Source organism: Molothrus ater, chromosome 21, assembly GCF_012460135.2.
Source record: "Molothrus ater isolate BHLD 08-10-18 breed brown headed cowbird chromosome 21, BPBGC_Mater_1.1, whole genome shotgun sequence".
In the NCBI taxonomy this organism is placed as follows: domain Eukaryota; kingdom Metazoa; phylum Chordata; class Aves; order Passeriformes; family Icteridae; genus Molothrus; species Molothrus ater.
The window spans coordinates 3,338,732-3,359,268 of record NC_050498.2 but is presented as its reverse complement, the minus strand read 5'-3'; the positions used below and the strand labels follow the sequence as shown (position 1 = coordinate 3,359,268).

The 20,537-nt window shown below is 53.2% G+C and overlaps 1 protein-coding gene across 1 annotated transcript in view; it reads right to left on the bottom strand.

The window, feature by feature from the left end:
- The window catches only part of STX1A (syntaxin 1A), a 72,251-nt gene extending 56,911 nt beyond the window's left edge, over positions 1-15,340 (bottom strand). Inside the window, exon 1 of the mRNA XM_036394936.2 lies at positions 15,264-15,340. Coding sequence (XP_036250829.1) covers positions 15,264-15,293 — 30 coding nt within the window. The 5' untranslated portion in view covers positions 15,294-15,340. The remainder of the gene's footprint in view (positions 1-15,263) is intronic.
- Between the last annotated feature and the right edge of the window lie 5,197 nt (positions 15,341-20,537).

Genomic DNA, 20,537 nt, shown 5'->3' with positions numbered 1-20,537 from the left:
AAATCCTCATCTCTTCCCTCAACTTGAGGCCCCTGTGAACACAGTCATGTTTTAAATCCTTCCTGCATGCCAGTGCCACCAGGCAGCCCAGTCCCTCCCCCTGTCCTGTGTCACCACTGCTCCAGCCTTGCTCCAAACTGTTGGGGAAGATGAAACAGGAAAGCCTTATAAATATGATTGTCTGGCAAAAAGATTTTGAGAATATGGAAACTATAAGTGAGATTGAAATGAAAGCAAGCTTTGAGATACCTCAGTTACTGAACAACTGGAAAACAATGGTGTGGCCAGCTGAAGGTGATCCCCTTTTGATGGAAGAACACCCTCTGCTTGCAGACAGGCCCAAGGGTCAGAGCAGAGCCTACAGCTTGGCAGAAGGGGCCCAAAGAGGAGTTTTTAGGGTTTAAAATGTGACACAGGATGGTAATGTAATGATTCTTATAGGCTGTATGTAAATGCTGTAGGATTTGTATATTGTATATATATTTGTATATTGTACTAGATTGGTTAGTGAGAATGAGAATATTCAACACAGAAGAAGATTTATTGTATTGTAACAGGAACCTCGCTCTCTTACCCTTTTACTCTCCACCCTCTCATCCTCTCTGCCCCTCTCTTCTCTCAGGCCTGCTCTGAGCTGTGGCTGGCAGCTCCCAGCAGGGCCCTGCACCCAGGCCCTTTGCAATAAACCCCAAGTTCCTGACCTGGCTGCAGAGATCTCTGCTCTCTGTCCATCCCCACTGTCCTACCCCCATTGGTCCTACACAAACCATCTGAGCACAGTGACAGCTGTCACTGTCCCAGCCCCAATGCCACCCCTTCAGCCAGCAGCAAGTCTGGCTGTAAGCTCAGCTCCACCTGGGGCCAACAGCTGCTTCCAGAGCAGTGCCCACATGTGCTCCATGGATCCCAGAGCATCCCAAGCATTCCCCCAGCACATGGCAGGAGGGCTCACCATCAAGGAGGTCACAAAGAACCATGTCCTAAAGCCAGGAATGCATGGACAGAGCTTTGCTACAGAGGCACAAGTATTTATCCATGTTCACATTCCACTTACATATCACACATGCCTGCTAGGTTGGTGCTCTGCTTGATTTCAAGCACTAACAGCTTTGAAGCATCACACACTTTGGTGGGTGGTACTGGGAGCCCAGTGCATGGGCAGTAACACACAGACCCCCACCTACACCCCCCAGGATCCTGGAAAATGCCAACAGTCCCTGGGGACACACGCTGGGAGTGATGGAAGATGCACCTGCCAATGCAAACACCACCCTGGATGTGTGTTTACAGGACAGGGGATCTTTCTTCCCCCACCCTGCTAAACCTCTCCCTGTCAGGGACAAGGACATCCACACCACCCACAGATGCAGGGGGTGTCCTGCCTGCAGCTCCTGCCACCTCACCATGCCCCCAACAGGATGGGCATCTACAGGCAGGAGTAAAGGAAAGGAGCTGAAAGCCCCTGTGAGGATGGATCAGGGGATTCTGCTGGGTGATAAATGGGGTTTGACCTGGCCACGGGCACTGGCAGCACAGAAACACAAAGACTGCTCATCCTCAGCAGTATGGGCGAGAGGAGAGGGTGTTCCCCCTCTGCTCTGAGACACCCTGGAGCTGCCTCCAGCTCTGTCCCAGCACAGGACAATGATGTTGGACTGAGGCTGGAGTCAGGTTGGACATGGGGGAAAAATGTCAGACCAAGAGGGGCTGGCACAGGGTGCCCAGAGCAGCTGTGGTTTCCCTATCCCTGGAAGTGTCCAAGGCCAGGCTGGACAGGGTTTGGAGCAGCCTGGACTAGTGAAAGGTGTCCCAGCCCATGGAATGGATGGGAAGCACCAGCCAGCCCCTGCAGCCCTGTACAGAAAAACCTTCAACACAACCTCCCCACAAGCCTATCCAGCATTTTTTTGCCATCATCCTGACAGGATCTCAATTTGCCAGAATTCTGAGCCCCTTTTTGAAGCCTGTGAGCAGAGTATTCCCACTGTTAATTTTAAATGAAGATTTGTACAGGAACCAGGAAGGCCAGGGACTGGCAGCAGAGGAAGAGCAGCAGGAGAGCAGGGTACCTGCCAAGATGTTATTGTCCTCGTCACCTCTTGCTTGTCCCTTCCACATCCAAAACAGGCCTGCCTCATTGCACAAAGGATGCCACATCCCTGCCTAGTCCTATCTGGACCCTGCCATACCCAGAAATCCGGCAGGAAGGGGACCCAAGCCACACACAGCCTTGCCAGAGGCACTCATGCTTGAGGGCACAGCACTCCTGGGAGCACAGAGGCTGATGGACAGGCACAGAGATGTTATTTAGGGCAGGCACTGGACAGGGGGAATGGCACAGAGCCCAGCCAGAAGCCCCATGAAGAGGAAATTACACAGATGGAGCCTGCTGGTCAGGAGGGCACATGTCACTTGTCACTCCGGGCTGGAGAAGGGCACCATCTGTCCAACCCACGTCACTGGGAACACCCTCAGTGCCATCCTCACCCCCTGTGGCAGGCAGACCATCCCACCCCACCACCCCAGCCCTGGGGCAGACAGAGCAGCCACATCCACTAATGGGTGCCTTGGACTGCAGCCAGAGGGGAAGCCAGGGAGAGCAGCTCAGGGCAGGCACGGATGGATCAGCTGCTCCCTGCATCTCCCTCCAGCCTGGCCCTCACTGCTCTACCCCAAGGGGTGACCCCCCATGATTAATTCTAGTACAAAAGTAGGAACAAGGCCAAAACTTTCAAAAAAGAAACATAAAACAAAAAAAAAAGAAACATGTTTCAAAAGGAAACATAACGGTGTTTTGGCTTCATGCATCCCAACTGTGAGCATCCCAGATTTCCAAAGTCACATGGAAAGCTCCTGTCTCAGTCAAAACTACCTGCAGGTGCTGCTCAGCAACAGCAGCAAACAATTCCCCAGCCTGGTGTGATGGTGTTCACAGGGGTCTCAGGTTGAGGGAAGAGATGAGGACCTGACTCCATGTTTCAGAAGGCTGATTTATTATTTTATGATATATATTATATTAAAACTATACTAAAAGAACAGAAGAAAAGATTTCATCAGAAGGCTGGCTAAGAATAGAATAAGAAGGAATGATAACAAAGGCTCTGTCTCGGACTCTCTGTCTGAGCCAGCTCACTGTGATTGGCCATTAATTAGAAACAACCAACATGGGCCAATCCCAGATGCACCTGTTGCATTCCACAGCAGCAGATAACCATTGGTTACATTTTGTTCCTGAGGCCTCTCAGCTTCTCAGAAGGAAAAATCCTAAGAAAGGATTTTCCATAAAAGATGTCTGTGACAGCCTGGGAACTCAATGTCAGGCACAGCATCCTCCCAGTGCCCCTCACTTCTGCCTCAGGCCCTGTCAGGCAGCACCAAGACCCAGGGCTTCCAGGCTTTGTCCCCACATAGGGTGGGTGAGGATAACCCTTCTTTTGCAAGGTTTTTATTTCTCCAGTCCACCAGAGGCTGGGCAGTGGCACCATGTGGGCCCTGACCTGGCAGCTGGGATGGCTCTGGGAGCTGCTGCCCTTCAGTGCCACTGAGCAGCAGGGGCTGGGTGGGGAGGGCAGGGCACTCAGAGCTCCTCCAGTATTGCCAGCTGGGGTCTCTGTACAAATCACCAAGGGGACAGGACTGCTGGGAACTGCCTTGAGCTGTTTGATTTTTCAGCATCAGTCTCATTCCATGGTGTAGGGGGATACAGCATGGGTAAATGAAGGTGGTATAGAATGTAATCTTATAACCCAATGAGTTGCAGCTGAACCAATTACTAAAGATTAGGAGCAGGCCTGATCTTAACAGGCCACACCTGTAGCCAATAAGAACAATGGTATAAAAGAGGGGACTGTGGGATTTGGAGTCAGATGATGACTACTGTAAGGACCAGGAACAGCCAGTGCTTAGAGGAGCTGCCTGTGAGAACACTGAGGAGGTATGAGACTCGGGCAATATGGAATCCTTGCACTATAATGATGATAGAACTCTTGGTATACAAGACAACAACATGGTTATGACAATGGGAAGATGCCAGCAGCTCACATCCCAGGCAGCAGACCAAGAACTCAATGTTTTAACTCACTCTGAAAGTTTTTTGACCAATCACACAAAGCAAAAGCACATTGACAGTAGTTCTATCCAATCACTATAAGCACAGGTACCTTTGGTTAAACAATGCTTGTTTATTTCAAATACAATACCTGCTTGTGAGCCTTAAAACACAGAGCTCCATTACTAAGCTTCAAACTTCCTAATATCTCACTAGATAAACTTTTCTGTAGCTTAGGGAATTATTCTAGACAAGCGTTAATACACAGACCATTGTTCTATTTGTCCTTGCTTTTCTACTTTTTAAATAGTTTTTCTGCTGATCTATCTCATGGCTACTGTTTAGCTCTAATCACAGTTCTGCTGTCTCTGGGGCCTGCCTTTTGCAGCTTTCCCAAAACCCTCTGGTTTTGTGGATTCCCACACTCCAGCAGCTTTTGGTGCCTCACAGGCTTCACAGTGCCCTCCACAAGGGCCAAAATCCCAGGTGGAGGCAGAAGCAAACTGTGATACCATCCCTGACAAAAAGGAGCAGCAGATGAGAAGACATCCAGAGCTCCAGAGCATCCTGGCTCTATTTTGAGGTTTTGTAACCAGCACATGCTGACAAATTCATTCCAGCACATTCCCTCTCCAAGCACTTTCTGAATGAGGCAAAGGAGCACAGAACACCTGGAAAGACTGGATGCTTTCTGTCCTCCAAAGAGCAGAGCTGGCAGGGTGAGCAGTGAGGGGCACAACCAGCTCTGTGTCACCCCAGCAGTGCCACACACAGCCCCAGGCTCCTGTCAGGGTGGGCAGTGAGGGGCACAGCCAGCTCTGTGTCACCCCAGCAGTGTCATAGGCAATCCCAGGTTCCTCTCCTGTCAGGGTGGGCAGTGAGGGGCACAACCAGCTCTGTGTCACCCCAGGAGTGACACACACAGCCCCAGGTTCCTGTCAGGGTGGGCAGTGAGGGGCACAGCCAGCTCTGTGTCACCCCAGCAGCGACACACACAGCCCCAGGCTCCTGTCAGGGTGGGCAGTGAGGGGCACAGCCAGCTCTGTGTCACCCCAGCAGTGTCATAGGCAGCCCCAGGTTCCTGTCCTGTCAGGGTGGGCAGTGAGGGGCACAACCAGCTCTGTGTCACCCCAGGAGTGACACACACAGCCCCAGGTTCCTGTCCTGTCAGGGTGGGCAGTGAGGGGCACAGCCAGCTCTGTGTCAGCCCAGCAGTGCCACACACAGCCCCAGGCTCCTGTCAGGGTGGGCAGTGAGGGGCACAGCCAGCTCTGTGTCAGCCCAGCAGCGACACACACAGCCCTAAGCTCCTGTCCTCTCCTGTGAGTGCTGCAGATGGATCTGACCATGCCCAGGGAGCTGGTTCAGGTAGCAGAGGCAGGGCAGAGGAACAGTGGGGCTCAGTCCCTGCTGGCACACCTGAACCCAGGCACAGCCCTCTGCCAAGCCCTGCTGGCACATTTTCCTGGGAATCATCTGTGTCCAAAGAATCAGTGAGCCCCTGCCTGCCTCCCACCCTAGCAGAGCCTCACAAAAGCACAAGGGACAGGAAAAGCCACACCAGCTGCCATCCCCCTCCTAGGGACCACTCAGGAAGCACAGAAAGGCCTCATCCCTGAATGAGGAGGCTGCTCCACGGCTTCACTCCCAGGCTGCATCTGTTTGTTTGTATTTACCAACACCTCCGTGCTGCTCTGCCCAGCTGAAGAGATCCCAGCCATCTGGGCTTGACTTGCTTGGTGAAATTATGTTCTTTTTGTACCATGGCAAGGTGCACAGGCTGCTCTGGGGCTGCCTCTGAGCAGCTGTGGGTCATGTCTGGGATTGTGTCCCCACACAGAGTGGCACATGGGTGTCACTGTCGTATTTTCTGAAAAATCTTCTTTGCCCACGATTCTTCTGGGAAGCTGAGAAGCCTCAGAGAAAAAAGAAAATAATTATCTGATTTTGCTTCTCCTGTGTTTTGCTGCTTTGGAATGTACTTGGAGATTGTTTATCCAACATGTGGATTGTTTTTACTTAATGACCAATCACAGCCGGCTGTGTCAGGACTCTGGAGAGTCACGAGTTTTCATTATCATTCTTTTTCTGCCTTCTGATGCATCCTTTCTCTATTCTTTTGTATAGTTTTAGTATAGTATAATACAGCATAATAGAATATCATACTGTATAATATAATAATATAATATAATATAATAATATAATAATATAGTATAGAGTATAATAATATAGTATAATGTAATGTATTATAGAAATAATGTAATATTATAATAATATAATATAATAAAAATATTATAATATAATATAAGATAATATAATAATATAAATATAATAATACATTAGCCTTCTAAGAACATGGAGTCAGACTCATCAATTCCTCCCTCGTCCTGGGGACCCTGCAAACTCAACACAGAGGGGTCCAACACCAACAGCAGTCACCTTGTCCCCTGTATCCAAACTCCCAAGGCCAGGGCACTGACACTGAGAGCTCCCAGGGCAGCTCATTCTGGCATGCAGCTGTGCAAGGAAGGACAAGGTCACAACAACTGAGCAGCACTGACATCTTAGCCATCTCACCGAGCCCAAAGGACACACAGGAGAATGTACAGATGCCCAAATCTCTGGGAACATCCCAGCCTGGCTCTGCAATGCTTGGCAGCACAAGGGCAGCTCAGCACAGCCCCACCTGGACAAGGTGCAGGGCACCCATGGATCTCCCACCCACCAAATGAATCCCTCACCCTGGGGCTGCCCTAGAACAGAGGCTGGACAGAGCCAAAGAATAAAGTAGGGATTTCTGAAGAGGCCTCAATGGATCCAGCTTGGGCAGCACAAGAGCCCAGCCAGGGCTGCGCCCAAGATGAACCAAAATGGCCACAAAATGGACACCCAGTCATGGGGTCTCTCACTTTTATAAGTTCTGCTCTATTTGCATATTGGAGTTAATTGTCCAATTCCAGCTTTATTTAGCCCATGCAGTCCCATCCTGCTTGTTTTTCTCTCTTCAGCCCACCTTATTTATGGTCCTGGGCCTGAGATTTGGATCATTTGTCCTTGGTGCCCAGCTAGAGAAGGAATTGCTGTGTCTTCCTGCTCTCTGCAGACAGCTCACCATCCCCTAATATGAAGCCCAGACTCACACATTAAAGCAGCACAGAATCTGAAAAATAGAAAATCTAAACCTGAGGCATCACCCTGACCTCCCCACACTTCAGGGTTTGCTTTAGGCATCTCCAGCAGCCAAAAAAAGCCCTTCAAGCAGGGCTGAAGTCCTGTCACTGAAGGTTTCCAGGGAGGTGGTGCCAAGGCTGAGGATAAGGATAAGCACAGCCAGAGGGTGTGCTCCCAGGAGAGAGCCCTGAAGAGCTGAACCACCCAAAACCATGCCTTGAACTACCTATGGTCCCAGGCCTTTCTGCAGGCCACATAATACAGCTGTGCACCACGATAAATTGGCCACTTCATGGCACACAGGCCCCAAGCTCAGCTGTGCCCTATTCCAGCACTAAATCCAGCTGGCAGCCTGCCACCAGTGGTGTTCTCCAGGGATCAGTGCTGGGGCCAATCCTTTATCAATGACATGGACAAGGGGATCGAGGCACCCTCAGCAGAAGACACCAAGCTGGGTGAGATGCTGACCTGCTGGAGGGCAGGAGGGATCTGGACAGGCTGAATCAATGGGCAAAGGCCAATTCTGTGACATTCAATGAGGCCAAATTCAACACTAGGGTATCAACAACCCCATGGAGTGCTCCAGGCTGGGGGCAGAGCCACTGGAAAACTGGGAAAGACCTTGGGGTGCTGGCCAGCAGTAGCTGAACATAAGCCCATGTAGGGGGATAGAATATAAGAAAAAGATAGTGTAGAAAGTGATCTCACCCTAAAGAGCTGCAGCTGGGCCAATTAGCAAAGATCAGGAGCAGGCCTGACTTTAACAGGCCACAGCTGTGACCAAGAGAAGAAGATGCTATAAAAGAGTGGGGTGGCTGGATGAGAGGGGAACTGGCGTCAGTGGCTGCTTTGTGAAGAAGAGTCAGTGCTCTGAGGAGCTGCCCATGAGAAAGCACCAAGAAGGTGTGAAACTATTGTGATAGGAGACAGCAGCATAGAATCCCTGCAATAAGATGACAACAAGTCCAGGTGGGCAAGAGGCCAATGGCACTTGTCTTGTATCAGAAATAAAGTGTCCACAGGACCAGGGCAGGGATTGTCCCCCTGTGCTGGACACTGCTGGGGCACCACGAATCTTGGGTCAGTCTGGGCCCCTCACAACAAGAAGGTCATGGAGATGCTGGAGTGTGTCCAGGGAAAGGAATGGAGCTGGGGAAGGGTCTGGAGCACCAGGAGCAGCTGGGGGGCTCAGCCTGGAGAAAAGGAGGCTCAGGGGGGACCTCACTGTCTACAGTGCCCTGCAGGAGGGTGGAACCAGGTGGGGATCAGGCTCTGCTCCCAGAGAACAAGGGACAGGACAAGAGGAAATGGCCTCAAGTTGTGCCAGGGCAAATTCAGTTGGATTCTGGGGAAAATTTCTCCATGGAAAGGGCAGTCCAGCCCAGTTGCCAAGGCACAGGCTGTGCAGGGCAGAGGTGGAGTCACCACCCCTGAATGGATTTAACAGATGTGTAGCTGTGGCACTTGGGGTTAGTGCTGGGGAAACAGTCGGATCTTAGAGGGTTTTCTAACCTAAGCAATTCTGTAATTCTAATATTCACCAAAACCAGCCCATACCTTCCCAGTAAAAGTCCAAGGCACAGATGACTTCAGTATTCAGCAACACCTGCATGAGTCAGGTGGTGTTTCCAATTTCCAACACTAGCAGTGCAAGGGAGAACGTGGTTTCCAAGAGTTCTGTCCTTAGGTGCTTGCTTGCATTCCTTTGGCACAAAGTCCACGCCTTTCAGCAGAGGCATAATCATTCTTAAGCTCAGTTTTAAAAGCAAACAGGTAAAATTCTCCTTAGCTCTGAAGAGCAAGTGCCAGAGGTGACACCAGTCCTGGAGAGGGCAATGAGCTGAACTCACTGACCTCCTCCTGTAACATGGACAGCACTATCACCTACTGGAAAAGCACCCAGACTTTACAGCCAGTACTTTATAAATTTACAGTCATGGCTGGAGAATGATTTGCTTAAAAACAGACTTAAATAATCTGAAATTAATTTTTTAACACCCTCTAAGTGGCATCATCATGGTTACAGCTCCTGTGCAGACCAGAGCTGCCAGAGAAAAAATAAGGGAAGCCTCAGGCAGAGAAGGTGACAGGGGCAGCACTACAACTCCCATGGCTGTGGGATCAACACAGTCCACACAATGGGGTCCTGCAAACCCCATCACCTCACCTACAAACAGGCACTCATGGAATACTGATCTGGAATGGACCTTCAAGGATGCTCCAGTCCAACCCCCTGCCTGGGCAGGGACACTTTCACCAAACCAGGCTGCTCACATGGTCATGGAAGCTCAATAACATTTCTTTGGTGCTCTTGCCTAGACCCTGTAAAAGAGCTCAGCACCATCCCAGTGAGCCACTGATCCTCCCAAAAGGCAAAGGTCCTCTGGAAAACCAAAACAGTCCATTTCATACACAAACCCAGAACCTGATGGAAGACCAGCAATGGCAGGGGAAAAGGCAGAGCTCATACTGGAAAACCTGCAGCACACATCTGCACAAGTACAGCAGCATGGAAGTGGCCACAGTGGTAGCACTCTCCTGAAAATTCACAGAACAGTGAGCAGAAAACTTCATTTTTAGTTATTTCCCATGAAAAGAAACGTGGGTTTGCAAGTATTCATTAGAATCTGGAAAACTGCACTGTTAACACAAAGTTCAGTCCCACCCTGCAGCAATATTTGATGCTGCACAGCCAGGTCTGTCCCCTGTGCTGGGGTGTATCCTGAGGTGCCTGAGGAGGAGGAGGAACCTCCTCCTGTAGAAAGAACATGCTGGCCTAGGAGCAAATGAACACAATTTGGGCAGGAGATTTGGAATTCTACAACCAGTCAGGAGCTGGTCTAGTGGAAGATGTTCCAACCCAAGACAGTAGGATTGGATGATACAGTTCTTTGAAGGTTCCTTGGCAACTGAGGGGAATCTTTTCCTGAGCCTGAGCTCTCCAGGGCTGATGGAGCAGAAGAACTTCCTGATCTCCTCTGGATGTCCCCAAGCTTTTGGCCAGCAGATGTCCTGGGCTGCACTCACTACTTCCATCACTCCTGCAAGGGGAGAGCAGCTGCATCACTATGGAAAATACTCAGAGTATCACTGAAAAAGGGTGAAAGATGTTTCAGAACATCTCTCATGCAGGAATTGAGCATCCTGAAATCTGTCTGCTGTGTCAGCCTCATCCCTGGAAGTGTTCAAGGTCAGACTGGAAGAAGGCTCAGAGCAATCTGGTCTAGTGAAGGTGCTCCTGCCCATGGCACCACATGGTCTGTGAAGGTCCTTTCCAAGCCAAGCCACTCTGTGAGCCCATGACACACCACATGCCACAGCCCGTCTGTCCCCTGTTCACAGCCATAAGTCTGCTCCCTGATCTGGGGGGCAAAAGCAGTGCCCACATTCCCAAGAGCAGCCCTGGTTCTGGCCACTGCAGGCAGAGGTGCAGAGGTGCAAGCAGCCTGTGACAAGTCCCCCCTGCTCTCTCCCCTCCTTTCAGTTCAGCAAAACTTTCTACTCCTTGTGCTTCCACAGTTGCCTGGTTTTTCCCTGAGCAAAGAGCCTCTCTGGCTTTGTGCCTGCTCTGGTCCTGACACAGCACTGCTCCATCTCCATTTCCCCTGCTGTCCTCTGCTTGCCCTCCCCTCCCCACATCTCCTGCAGGATCATCCCATGGTGCAAGGACACTCCCCTGAGGCAGGTGTGCCCAGGTCACCTGGAGCCACAACAATCCCACATACTCTGTCTTCCTGCCCTTCCACCTGGGCTCACTCTCCTCCTTTTTTGCTAATATACATAATTTTCTGGAAGAAGCAATTTATCACAGTACTTAGCTTAATGAGCCTTACTGTACATGTTCTGCCTGTAGTGATAATTTTGCATATTTCCTGAGAAATCTTGTTAATGGGGAGATACATGGCAAAACAAACATTTGTACAGCTTCCGAGCAGCTCACACACAAAGACACTTCTATTAAAACAGCAGGGATGAGACTGAACCCTTTTGGCTCCATCCTCTCAGACACCCAGATGATGTATCTGGCTGCACTTATCATCACTCTTATCACTCTCTGATGCCCAGACTGACACCAGGTCTCAGTGGGTCAAGAGTATTCCTGTGTTTAAGGTGATTTCAGTGGGACTACGTTGATTTCAGTGGGACTACCAGATCCCCATGCAGCAGACCTGAAGCCCCCCAAACACATCCAAGGGACCCTGGGGCTCAGTGTCCCCTCTGAGCTCTGCCTGTCCCTCAAACCCTGTCCATCACCCCACCAGGCCCCTCCCAGGCTGGGGACAAGACACACCACCCAGAGTGACCTAGAGTCTGGGCTTTGCCTGCAGCCATGTCTAAAGCACAGAAAAAGGTTTTCCCAGTTTTTGGCTTGCCCTGCCACAGTGTGCACCCACTGCTGAGAACAGTGTCCCTGTGGCACAGGGACACCCAGGACCCCTCAGTGCTGGGGAACTCAAGAATATCCCATACAGGAGCATGAAGGAACACAAGAAGATCTCACACAGGAGCATGTAGGAACACAAGAATTTCTCAACATCTCACACAGGAGCATGCAGGAACACAAGAACACCCCATACAGGAGCATGCAGGGCTCATCTGCATCACTCCTGTCACCTTCCTCCTTGCCCAGCTGCCCAGCAGAGCCCAGCAGTGAAGGTTCAGCAGTGTCTCACCCATCCTGCTCCAGGACCCCACGGGAGCAGGCAAAGCAGCTTCCCTGCCACAGTGCTTGTGGGATCAGGACTGCTCTAAGGGCAGCCATGTCTGACCTGCCAGGGCAGCTCTACTCCTCCCCAGCCCCAAAATCCAGCATTTCAGTGATGCTAAAACCCCTCAAGCCGAGGCAGAGCTGTGGACACAGCCACCGGCTGTCACCTGCCATGTGACAGCCCCACTCCCCACTGGCAGGGACACAGGACAGCTGAATTATTCACGTGTGACCCTTCTGGATGAACAGAAGAGCTCAAAAGCACTTATGGCAATGAAAAGGGTTAACAAGGGAAAGGAAGATGGCATCTGAACAAGTGAATGTATTCATCTGCAAGGTCTGTAGGGACTTCTGCAGCCGGGGGGTCCTGGAAAAGATGGAGACACACAAGACCTGACCTCTGCAAACTGTGCTTGACTTCACATTCGTGCCCCCAGGAGAGAAAGCCTCAGTAGGAACAGGATGGAATTAAGAGGAAGGGATGGAGAGAGGTCGGGCTGTGAGTCCTGGGGCACTGCTGCAGATTTCACTGCCACAGGAGGGGACAGGGGGCACCCACAGAGCCCGACCTGGAGCCCACCTCGCTTCCTCTCCCCTTTTATTTTTAACTCTCATCTCCCACTACTCCCACTGGCAGGAGGCAGCGCTGGGAGCAGGGACTTGGCTGTCAGGAGTGAGGATTCAGCCAGCTGGAGAGGGCAGTGGCACGGCACAAACACACAAACATCACTGGAGAAATGCACACAAAAACAGCTGTGGAGGTGAAAAACAGGCACAGGGGGAAAGTGCACCCCAAAAAATGGGCCCTGCCCATGGCTGGGGGTTGGAACTGGATGGTTCCTTCCATCCTAAACCACTCTGTGATCCTATAACACTGGCACATCTCCCTTGCTTCCTCCCACTCTCCAAACACCATTCATAATTATTTTACCATTTGGACCTGTGTCACATCCTGGAAATCCCAATGCCTCACTCAAGCTGAGCTGTCAGCTCTATGGCACGATGGAGCACCACAGGACTCTCACAACCCTGCATGTACACACCATGTCACCAGGGCTGCTCCTGGGGGTGCTGGGGAACAGGACCAGCACCAGACCCACTCCAGATGGGCAGGAAACACCAGTGACAGCCAGAGCTGGGACACCTGCACAGAAGCAGCTGTAAACAAAGCTCTGCTCAGCCTCATCCAAGGCATCCTGCACAGCCCATCCTCAGCAGCTCTCCTTCCACAACAAGGGGACGTGTTTTATCTGTAAGTTAAATTTCCTATCCCTGGTCCAGAGCAGACCTGGGGGCACTACTCCCACAAGGGCACTGAATAAGCTCCAGCAAGTCTGATCCAAACCAGAGCCGAGGTTCAGAAAAGAACTGGGATTAGCATTTTGAATATCAAGTACCATTTAAAAAATCCCATTAAGACATGGAGCTCCTGTTCTGTAGAGCAGTGACTGCCCTGCATCCCCTCCTCTGCTCCAACAATGCCAGCTCTTTTTTTATTAATCCTTCCTTTTTATCATCCCTGGCAGATTTTAAGCACTCTATTAACATGGGAGGAACCAACCCAGGCTATTAATGAGGCAGCAGAGAGGATACAAGTTCAAACGCTCCTGACTCTGTGTCCACTGCAGCATCTCGCTCCTCCCTGGTGTCTGCCAGCACCAAGGGTGTAAATCCACGCTGCCTCACTCACTGCAGTCCTGCCAGGGGGCACCCACTCATATTCGGGGCAACTGGATGCTCAAAAGCATTCCTCCATCCCCAGGAGTCCCCGGGAAGAAAGAATGCTGCAACCTCAGCATGAGGCTGATGAATAAGGAGCAGCAGCAGGAGTGAGGCGAAAACACATTTTATTTTTCTTAAGGCATATTTAAAGGAACAGAGAAATTTTAAAATACTCCATGGCATCACTTCTCAGCCAGCAACGGCTGCCAAAAGGACATTCATGAGGCTTCTTTTTACTATTATTATTAAAAAGCCTGCTTTCCAATCCCATTTCACAGCCTGTGCTGGTGGCGGAGACAGAGCCCCATGTTTGGGTGTTTTCCAGGCAGAGTGGGGAGGCAGCTCTTGCGGGAGCCTCTTCCTTCCCCGGAATCCACAGCCACCCACAGTGAGCCCTGGGCATTCAGAGCTGCCCATCACCCCCTCAGCCCCTCGCTGCCACCACCCCAGCCCCATCCTCCGGGTGTTTTTTCAGACCAAACCAAACTCGCAGCCAAGTGATGCTGGGGGCAGCTCTGATGCCCGACCAGACTGGACACCACGCTGGTCCCCAGTGCCCCTCGCTCTGTGGCAGAGTCCTCCCCACGGGACAGAACCCCCCGCAATCCCACGCGGCTCTGCAGCGCCAACCGTGAAGTAATTTTAAAAAAATAATGCACCAAAATAAAAAAGGAAAAAAGAAAAAAAAGGAAAAATAGGGAAAAAAAACCCAAACAAGAAAAAGCACTGGAAGGGAAGACCGGGGTGGTACAGGGCGGGGGCTGGAGCAGCACTCAGGGATTTCGGGCTCTGCCCCTCCGGCCACTGCCGCTGTGCCCAGGGCTCGGCCCCAGCGTGGGCAGCAGCACCGCGGCGGCCCCAAGGGTGCCGCAGGGGCCCGGGCATGGGCACCGAGGGCAGCGGGGGCTCCTTCCACCGATGCTCCGTGCGCGCAGCCGCCGCCGCCTCCCACCGCCCGCGCCCCGGGCTGGGGGGCTCGGGGCCTCCGCGGGACACAGGGCCGGCCACGGCCGCACACGGAGCCCGAGGCCTCCCCGACAGGCCGGGTCACGGCGCCGGGGTCAGCGCGGTGCAGCGGCCGCAGGCGCCCCCCGGCCCCGCCGCAGCGGCTGCGCCGGAGGATGAGCACGCAAAACGGGAGGGGAGCGGGCGCGTCACGGTCCCGGGGAGCACGGCACGGCACGGCACGGCCCCGGGGAGCACGGCACGGCACGGCACGGCCCCGCGGGCAGCCCCCGCCCGCACCGCTACAAACACACGTCCGTATCTGCTCCTCCCAGCGGCGATGCTGCTCCGCCGCCGCGGCCCCGGCACCGCGCAGATCGCCGCTCGCACCGCCCGAAGCCGGCAGAACGCAGCGGTGCGCGGTGTGCGGACGGCGCAGCCCGGGGAACCCCCCCCACCCCTCTAATCCCGACATCCCGGCCGTGTCCGGGGGGCTCATCCCCTGCTGCCAGCCCCCGCCCAACCCCCTCGCCGCCGCCGTTCAGGGCAGGGCAGGCCCCTGCGCAGGGAGGGGGGCCTGTGACAGGGGCCCAGCCGGCTTCGGGCGGTCCCCGATGGGGCAGAGGGCTGCCCGCATCCCCCGCAGCCCCCGCGGCGCCCCGCACTCACAGCGCGCAGCTCCCCGGTCCGGTCCTTCATCCTTGCCCCGCTGCCGCTGGGAACGGGCAGAGCGCGGGGAGGGGCGGGCGCCGAGCATGCGTGCGGCGCTGCGGAGAGGGGCGGGGGGACACCGCGGGGAGCCGGCCATGGCGCGGGGGACCGGCAGGGGGACCCTGCCACGGGGACACTCACATCTCGGCTCAGACTGCGGGGAGGCGGCACGCGGGGTCTCGCATCGCGGGGAGGCCACCGGAGGAGGGGATGGCACAGCTGAGAAGGTCACAGCTGTGACAAGGGGATGTCACCGGGGGGGTAGGGGTCGCGCCCGGCGGAAAATGAGGTGTCACAGCTGCGGGTCACACCCAGGGGACCTCACATGTGGGGGCGTCTCATCTACGGGAAGGGGTCTCGCTGGGAGGGGTCCACGCGAGAAGGTCGCAGCTGCGGGTCACACCCAAGGGACGTCACACTTGGGGAGGCCACAGGAGACAGTCACATCTGGGGATAACATCGGGAGGGCTCACACCTGGGGAGGTCATACCTGTGGGCCATCACATCACGGTGCTCTTAAGCGTGTGGAGGGACGCACAGCAGGGCAGCCCCAAGAGCAGGGTCACCCCTGGGTGTCCCTGGGGCGGTGGTAGTGGTGCTGGGGCTCCTGCAGACGGCGAGGTTTGGCGGCACCAACAGGACCGGCTGGCTCTGCCCCCCAGCCTGGGGACAAGCAGGGCATGTTGGGGGATCCACCCTGAGGACCCCAAAACCAGGCCCGCAGGGAGCAGAGAAGTGCCAGCAGGGCTCAGATGCTGCCAGTTTGTGGGATCTCCCACAGCCGGGGCCTGCAGGTTCCTGCAGGTCCTGGGGCCATCGCATCCAACCGCAGGGCCACGGGTCGCGGTTCCCGCAGTCCGGCAGTGTCCAGCATCCCTGGGGTGCCCGGGGCTGGGGTACTGGGGTACCCTGGTGAAAAGGCTGGGGGTCTCCCCCATGGGTGTTACGGCCAAACTCAACACAGCTCACTCTGTGTCCAGCCCCACTCATGCCTCACTGACCTGCACACCCCACACACCACTCCACACATCACCCCACACACCACTCCACTCACCCCTTTCACTGCGCACTGTCCCACATACCACGCACGGCACCCCTCGCCCCGCACAGCTCCACTCTACCCTGTTTACCCCGCACTGTCCCGCACAGCCCCGCTTGCCCCACAGAACCCCACTTCCCCCGCACTGCCCCGATTACCCCGCAGAGGCGCTTTTACCCCGCACAGCCCCGTTTTCCCCGCACAGCCCCGGTTACCCCTCACAGCCCCGGTTACCCCACACAGCCCCGTTTTCCCCACACAGCCCCGGTTACCCCTCACAGCCCCGTTTTCCCCTCACAGCTCTGTTTTCCCCGCACTGTCCCTCTCTCCCCCCAAAGGTGAACCCGGCCCGGGCTCCGAGCGCGCCTCTGGGGCGCGGCGCCCCCTGGCGGCCCCAGCCAGAACCTGCGGAGTCGGTCTCCGGCACCCCCGGCAGCCCCGGTACCCCCGGCACCCCCGGCAGCCCCGGTACCCCCGGCACCCCCGGCAGCCCCGGTACCCCCGGTAACCCCAGTAGCCCCGGTACCCCCGGCACACCCGGGGCGGAGTTCGGGCTCCCTTCCCGCTCCTCCGGGAGACCTCATCCCCCTGGGACAGCCCCACCGGATTACACCAGGGCCACCCCAATATTCCCATATTATCCCATGCGTGTTTTTCCCCTAATTACCCATATCCATCCCTTTAGCACCTTTGCTTCCTCTCTAAAACATCCCATAATAAACTCTGTGCCCTTGGGCTTTCCTGGAGAGCTGTAACCATCAGGGTCAAGGCTTCCTGCAGGGGAAGGGCCCATCTCCCTCCCAGAGATCTGAAACTCCTGCTCCCAGCCATACATGTATGTATTAGCATGAAAACCAGCTCCGTGCATGCCAAGAAGTGAAACAGGAACAGGATTTTTGGCCACCACCATCCAGGTGCCTTTAAAGAGCTCTGATGTCAAGGCACACCTGTGGGCACTTCAGCTGGGAGTGCAGGAGCAGGATCCCATTGTGCTGAGAGGTCTCATTTGGTAGAACATTAGCACTGGGCATAGTTTAGGTGCTGGGCACAGCTCAGGTGAAGGCACAGCTCAGGTGATGGCACAGCTCAGGTGATGGCACAGCATTTCTCCTGCTGGTGCTGCACTTATTTACTGACCCAGACCTTGTTGCTGTGAATCACTCCAGTGCCAGGGATGGTCTCACTCATGGAAGGATGTCGGGTTCGGCTGTCTGTCTCTGCCCCGACACGGGTAGTGTGGTTCTTGGGTGGCACGCGTTTTAAAGGACGAGTCTGGACTCTTCAGCTTTTCGGTCTTCAGGTTGTTTATTATTTCTTATCTACAAAATTTTCTGTCTGCCCAACAGAGGTCTGATCTGCAAGCAGTCACAGGCACTCTCTGACCACCCACGGGGCGGTCATGTCTTTTTATACTAATATCTACGTACACAATATTTACCTTTATTTCCCAATGCTTTTCACTCATGTTGGCAAGTGCACCTTCACCATAAACCAATCCCCAAATGCCAACATCACCACAGGAGATGGAGGACAAGAAGAAGGAAGAAGAAGGACAAGACACGCCCTGATCCCTCCATCTTGTCTCCATAACCCCCCTGTACCCAAAAAACCTTAAAATCTATATTTCACTTTCTAAACGTGTCTATTTTACACCTTTTACTCTAAAGTGATTCTCTTGTCCTCAAACTCTTGTTATTTCTGTGGATGGATCAAAATCAAGCCACCAGACACTCTTGGCAACATTCCAGGATTTTCGAGACCCCCAAGGGTTCTCCTGGCATCTCTGGACATCAGGAATGATGTGCTGAGATCCCACATCTCCCCCTTCTGTTTGCACCAAGAAGACTTCTTTGGCAACTTGACTCATGACACGTCTCACACACAAAAAGATGCATGGGACGATGAGCATGAGGACAACTGCCAATGGAGGAGTTCAGACACACACAAGGGGGTGCAGAATAAATCCTCAACAGAAACACAGAGAAAAGCAAGTGCTGGGCTCAGGGTGAGGCTGACAGTGCAAACGTGATGGAAATCCAGAGTGCAGCCCTGAGCTGCAGCTTGGCTGTGAATCAGAAACCACCTGAAGCTGCTCATTCATTCATTTTCAGTCACTGCTGTCACTTCAGGGACACTATTCACTTGGGAGGGACAGGACAGAGATCCTGGAAGAGCTGCTGGAAGTTATTTGTCGAGGATTAGGCTGGAAAGCTGTTCATGGAGGAACAGACCAGAGTCACAGAGCACATCAGTGCTGAGGGAGCCAGGGAGGCATTCTCTGTGCCAAGAACACAGGCCAAGTCCTGTGGCATAGGAGAGACAGGATCTCAGAGGCAGGGAAGGGATGAGGTGGATGGGCCATTCCACCCCACCTCCCTGCAAGGGAGACTCACCCCTCATCCCACTCAATGCCCACAGGGAGATGCCAGGGAGGGCAGGAACAGCACAGGGGAAGGTCCATATGACCACAGTCCATATGACCAAGTGGATCCAGCTGGAGGTTCCCTCTCCCTGCTCAAGGGAAGCAGGTATGTCAGTGCCAATTGCTCAAATGCTTGTCTCCATGCCAACAGACATTAAAAGTTGCTTTTGGACAGCTAGCACAGGCTGCAGTCCCATTTGTCCAAGGATGGGAAGATGCTGCACCAGGGTCTTTCCAGGGACAGGACTCCTGTCCCCACTCAGCAAACAGGGAGATGATGTTGCAAGGAAGGGGAACTGTGCCATGACTTGGAGAAGCTGAGGCAGGACACTCAGAAAGGCTTTGAAGGGGGTGGAAAATTGGGAAGAGCTGTGTGCTGTGGCTGAAAAAGTCAAAATGGGACAGGACATGGGAAACAAAGGAAAAAGAGAGGTGACCAAGGAGGCAATTCAGCCTTTTGAACACATCTGTGGTGGAAAAAATCAGACATTATAAGGGCTCATTATTTCCAGCAGCAGTAGGAAAAGTAGAAATTCCCTTCTCTACAGCTTGTCTCATCTCTCATTCCCAACCCCATGTCCAGAGCCATAAGAGCATCATGGCATTCACAAGAACATGAGCAGAGGGAACAAGATTTCCCAGGGAGTGGCAGAGTGGGACAGGAATACCCCAGAGAAAGAAGAATCACCTAAAAGGAATCACAGGCTCCCTCCACCTCCTCATGCCTCCAGCAGCAGCCTGACAACACACTCAGGTGCAAGCTGCCACTGCCAGTGCCTGCACAGGAAAATTTCCTACAGAAAAAAGAAAACATGTGATAGGGATGATCTGTATTCTCTGTCTTTATGTAAGGAACAAGTTGAAAAACATTTCTCAGGTTTTTCACAGATGAGCATCTGTCATCTGTTACACTGCCTGAAGAAATTCGTGCATTGTACCTTGATATTCAGCCTGACCTTCCTGGATTTCTAAGGTCACACTAACCCATGGGAAACTCACCTTCCCCACCTTCGCAAAAGCTGATTCTCTCATTCTCAGATCTGGAAATCTTGAAACAACCTGGAATCACACACCTCCAAGACAAGTTTCACTTTCGCGCATTGTAGAAATCCTGCCAACTGTTGTGAAAGTCAGATGATTTTTAGTACAAGAACTTGTGAATAAATTATAGAGAAGTCTGATTCTGTCAGTCCCTTCTGATATTCTGTGTTACTCTAGAAAATGATTTTGACAGATGAGAGAGAAAGGGAAGCATCTTCAGCCTGCATGGCACTAGGGTTCACTTAAAAACCTCCTCAAACCAAAGCAGTGAGGGATATTCAATCAAACCAAAGCAATCATTTCAGTGCAGGAACAGAGCACATGGACATTTATTTCTTGACTGATCCAATGAAGTGGGATTTTGCTCAGGTCAGCTCTACTCTGCCGTGCATTGAAATATTGGCATTAACTGCAGAGAATGTGGGCTGCACCTTGGGAGAACAGTGAGCATTAATAAAACAGCAGCAGGGGGTGAGAGGCAAACCAGCCCAGAACCTCCCTTTGCTGCTGGAAGCCTTCCTCTGCTACTCCAACCCCGTGGCTAAAATTAAAACATATTGATCCAACAATCAACCTCCAGTAGGGATTTAATAACGAGCACTTAAACCCTGTGGTGCAAATAAAATACTCCTCCCCTCCCCACACACCAGCCAGGGGCAGGACAGGTCTCTGTAGCACATGGTCCTGCTGCAGCTCCACGCATCCCAAATCCCCCCTCTTGGTGCACATC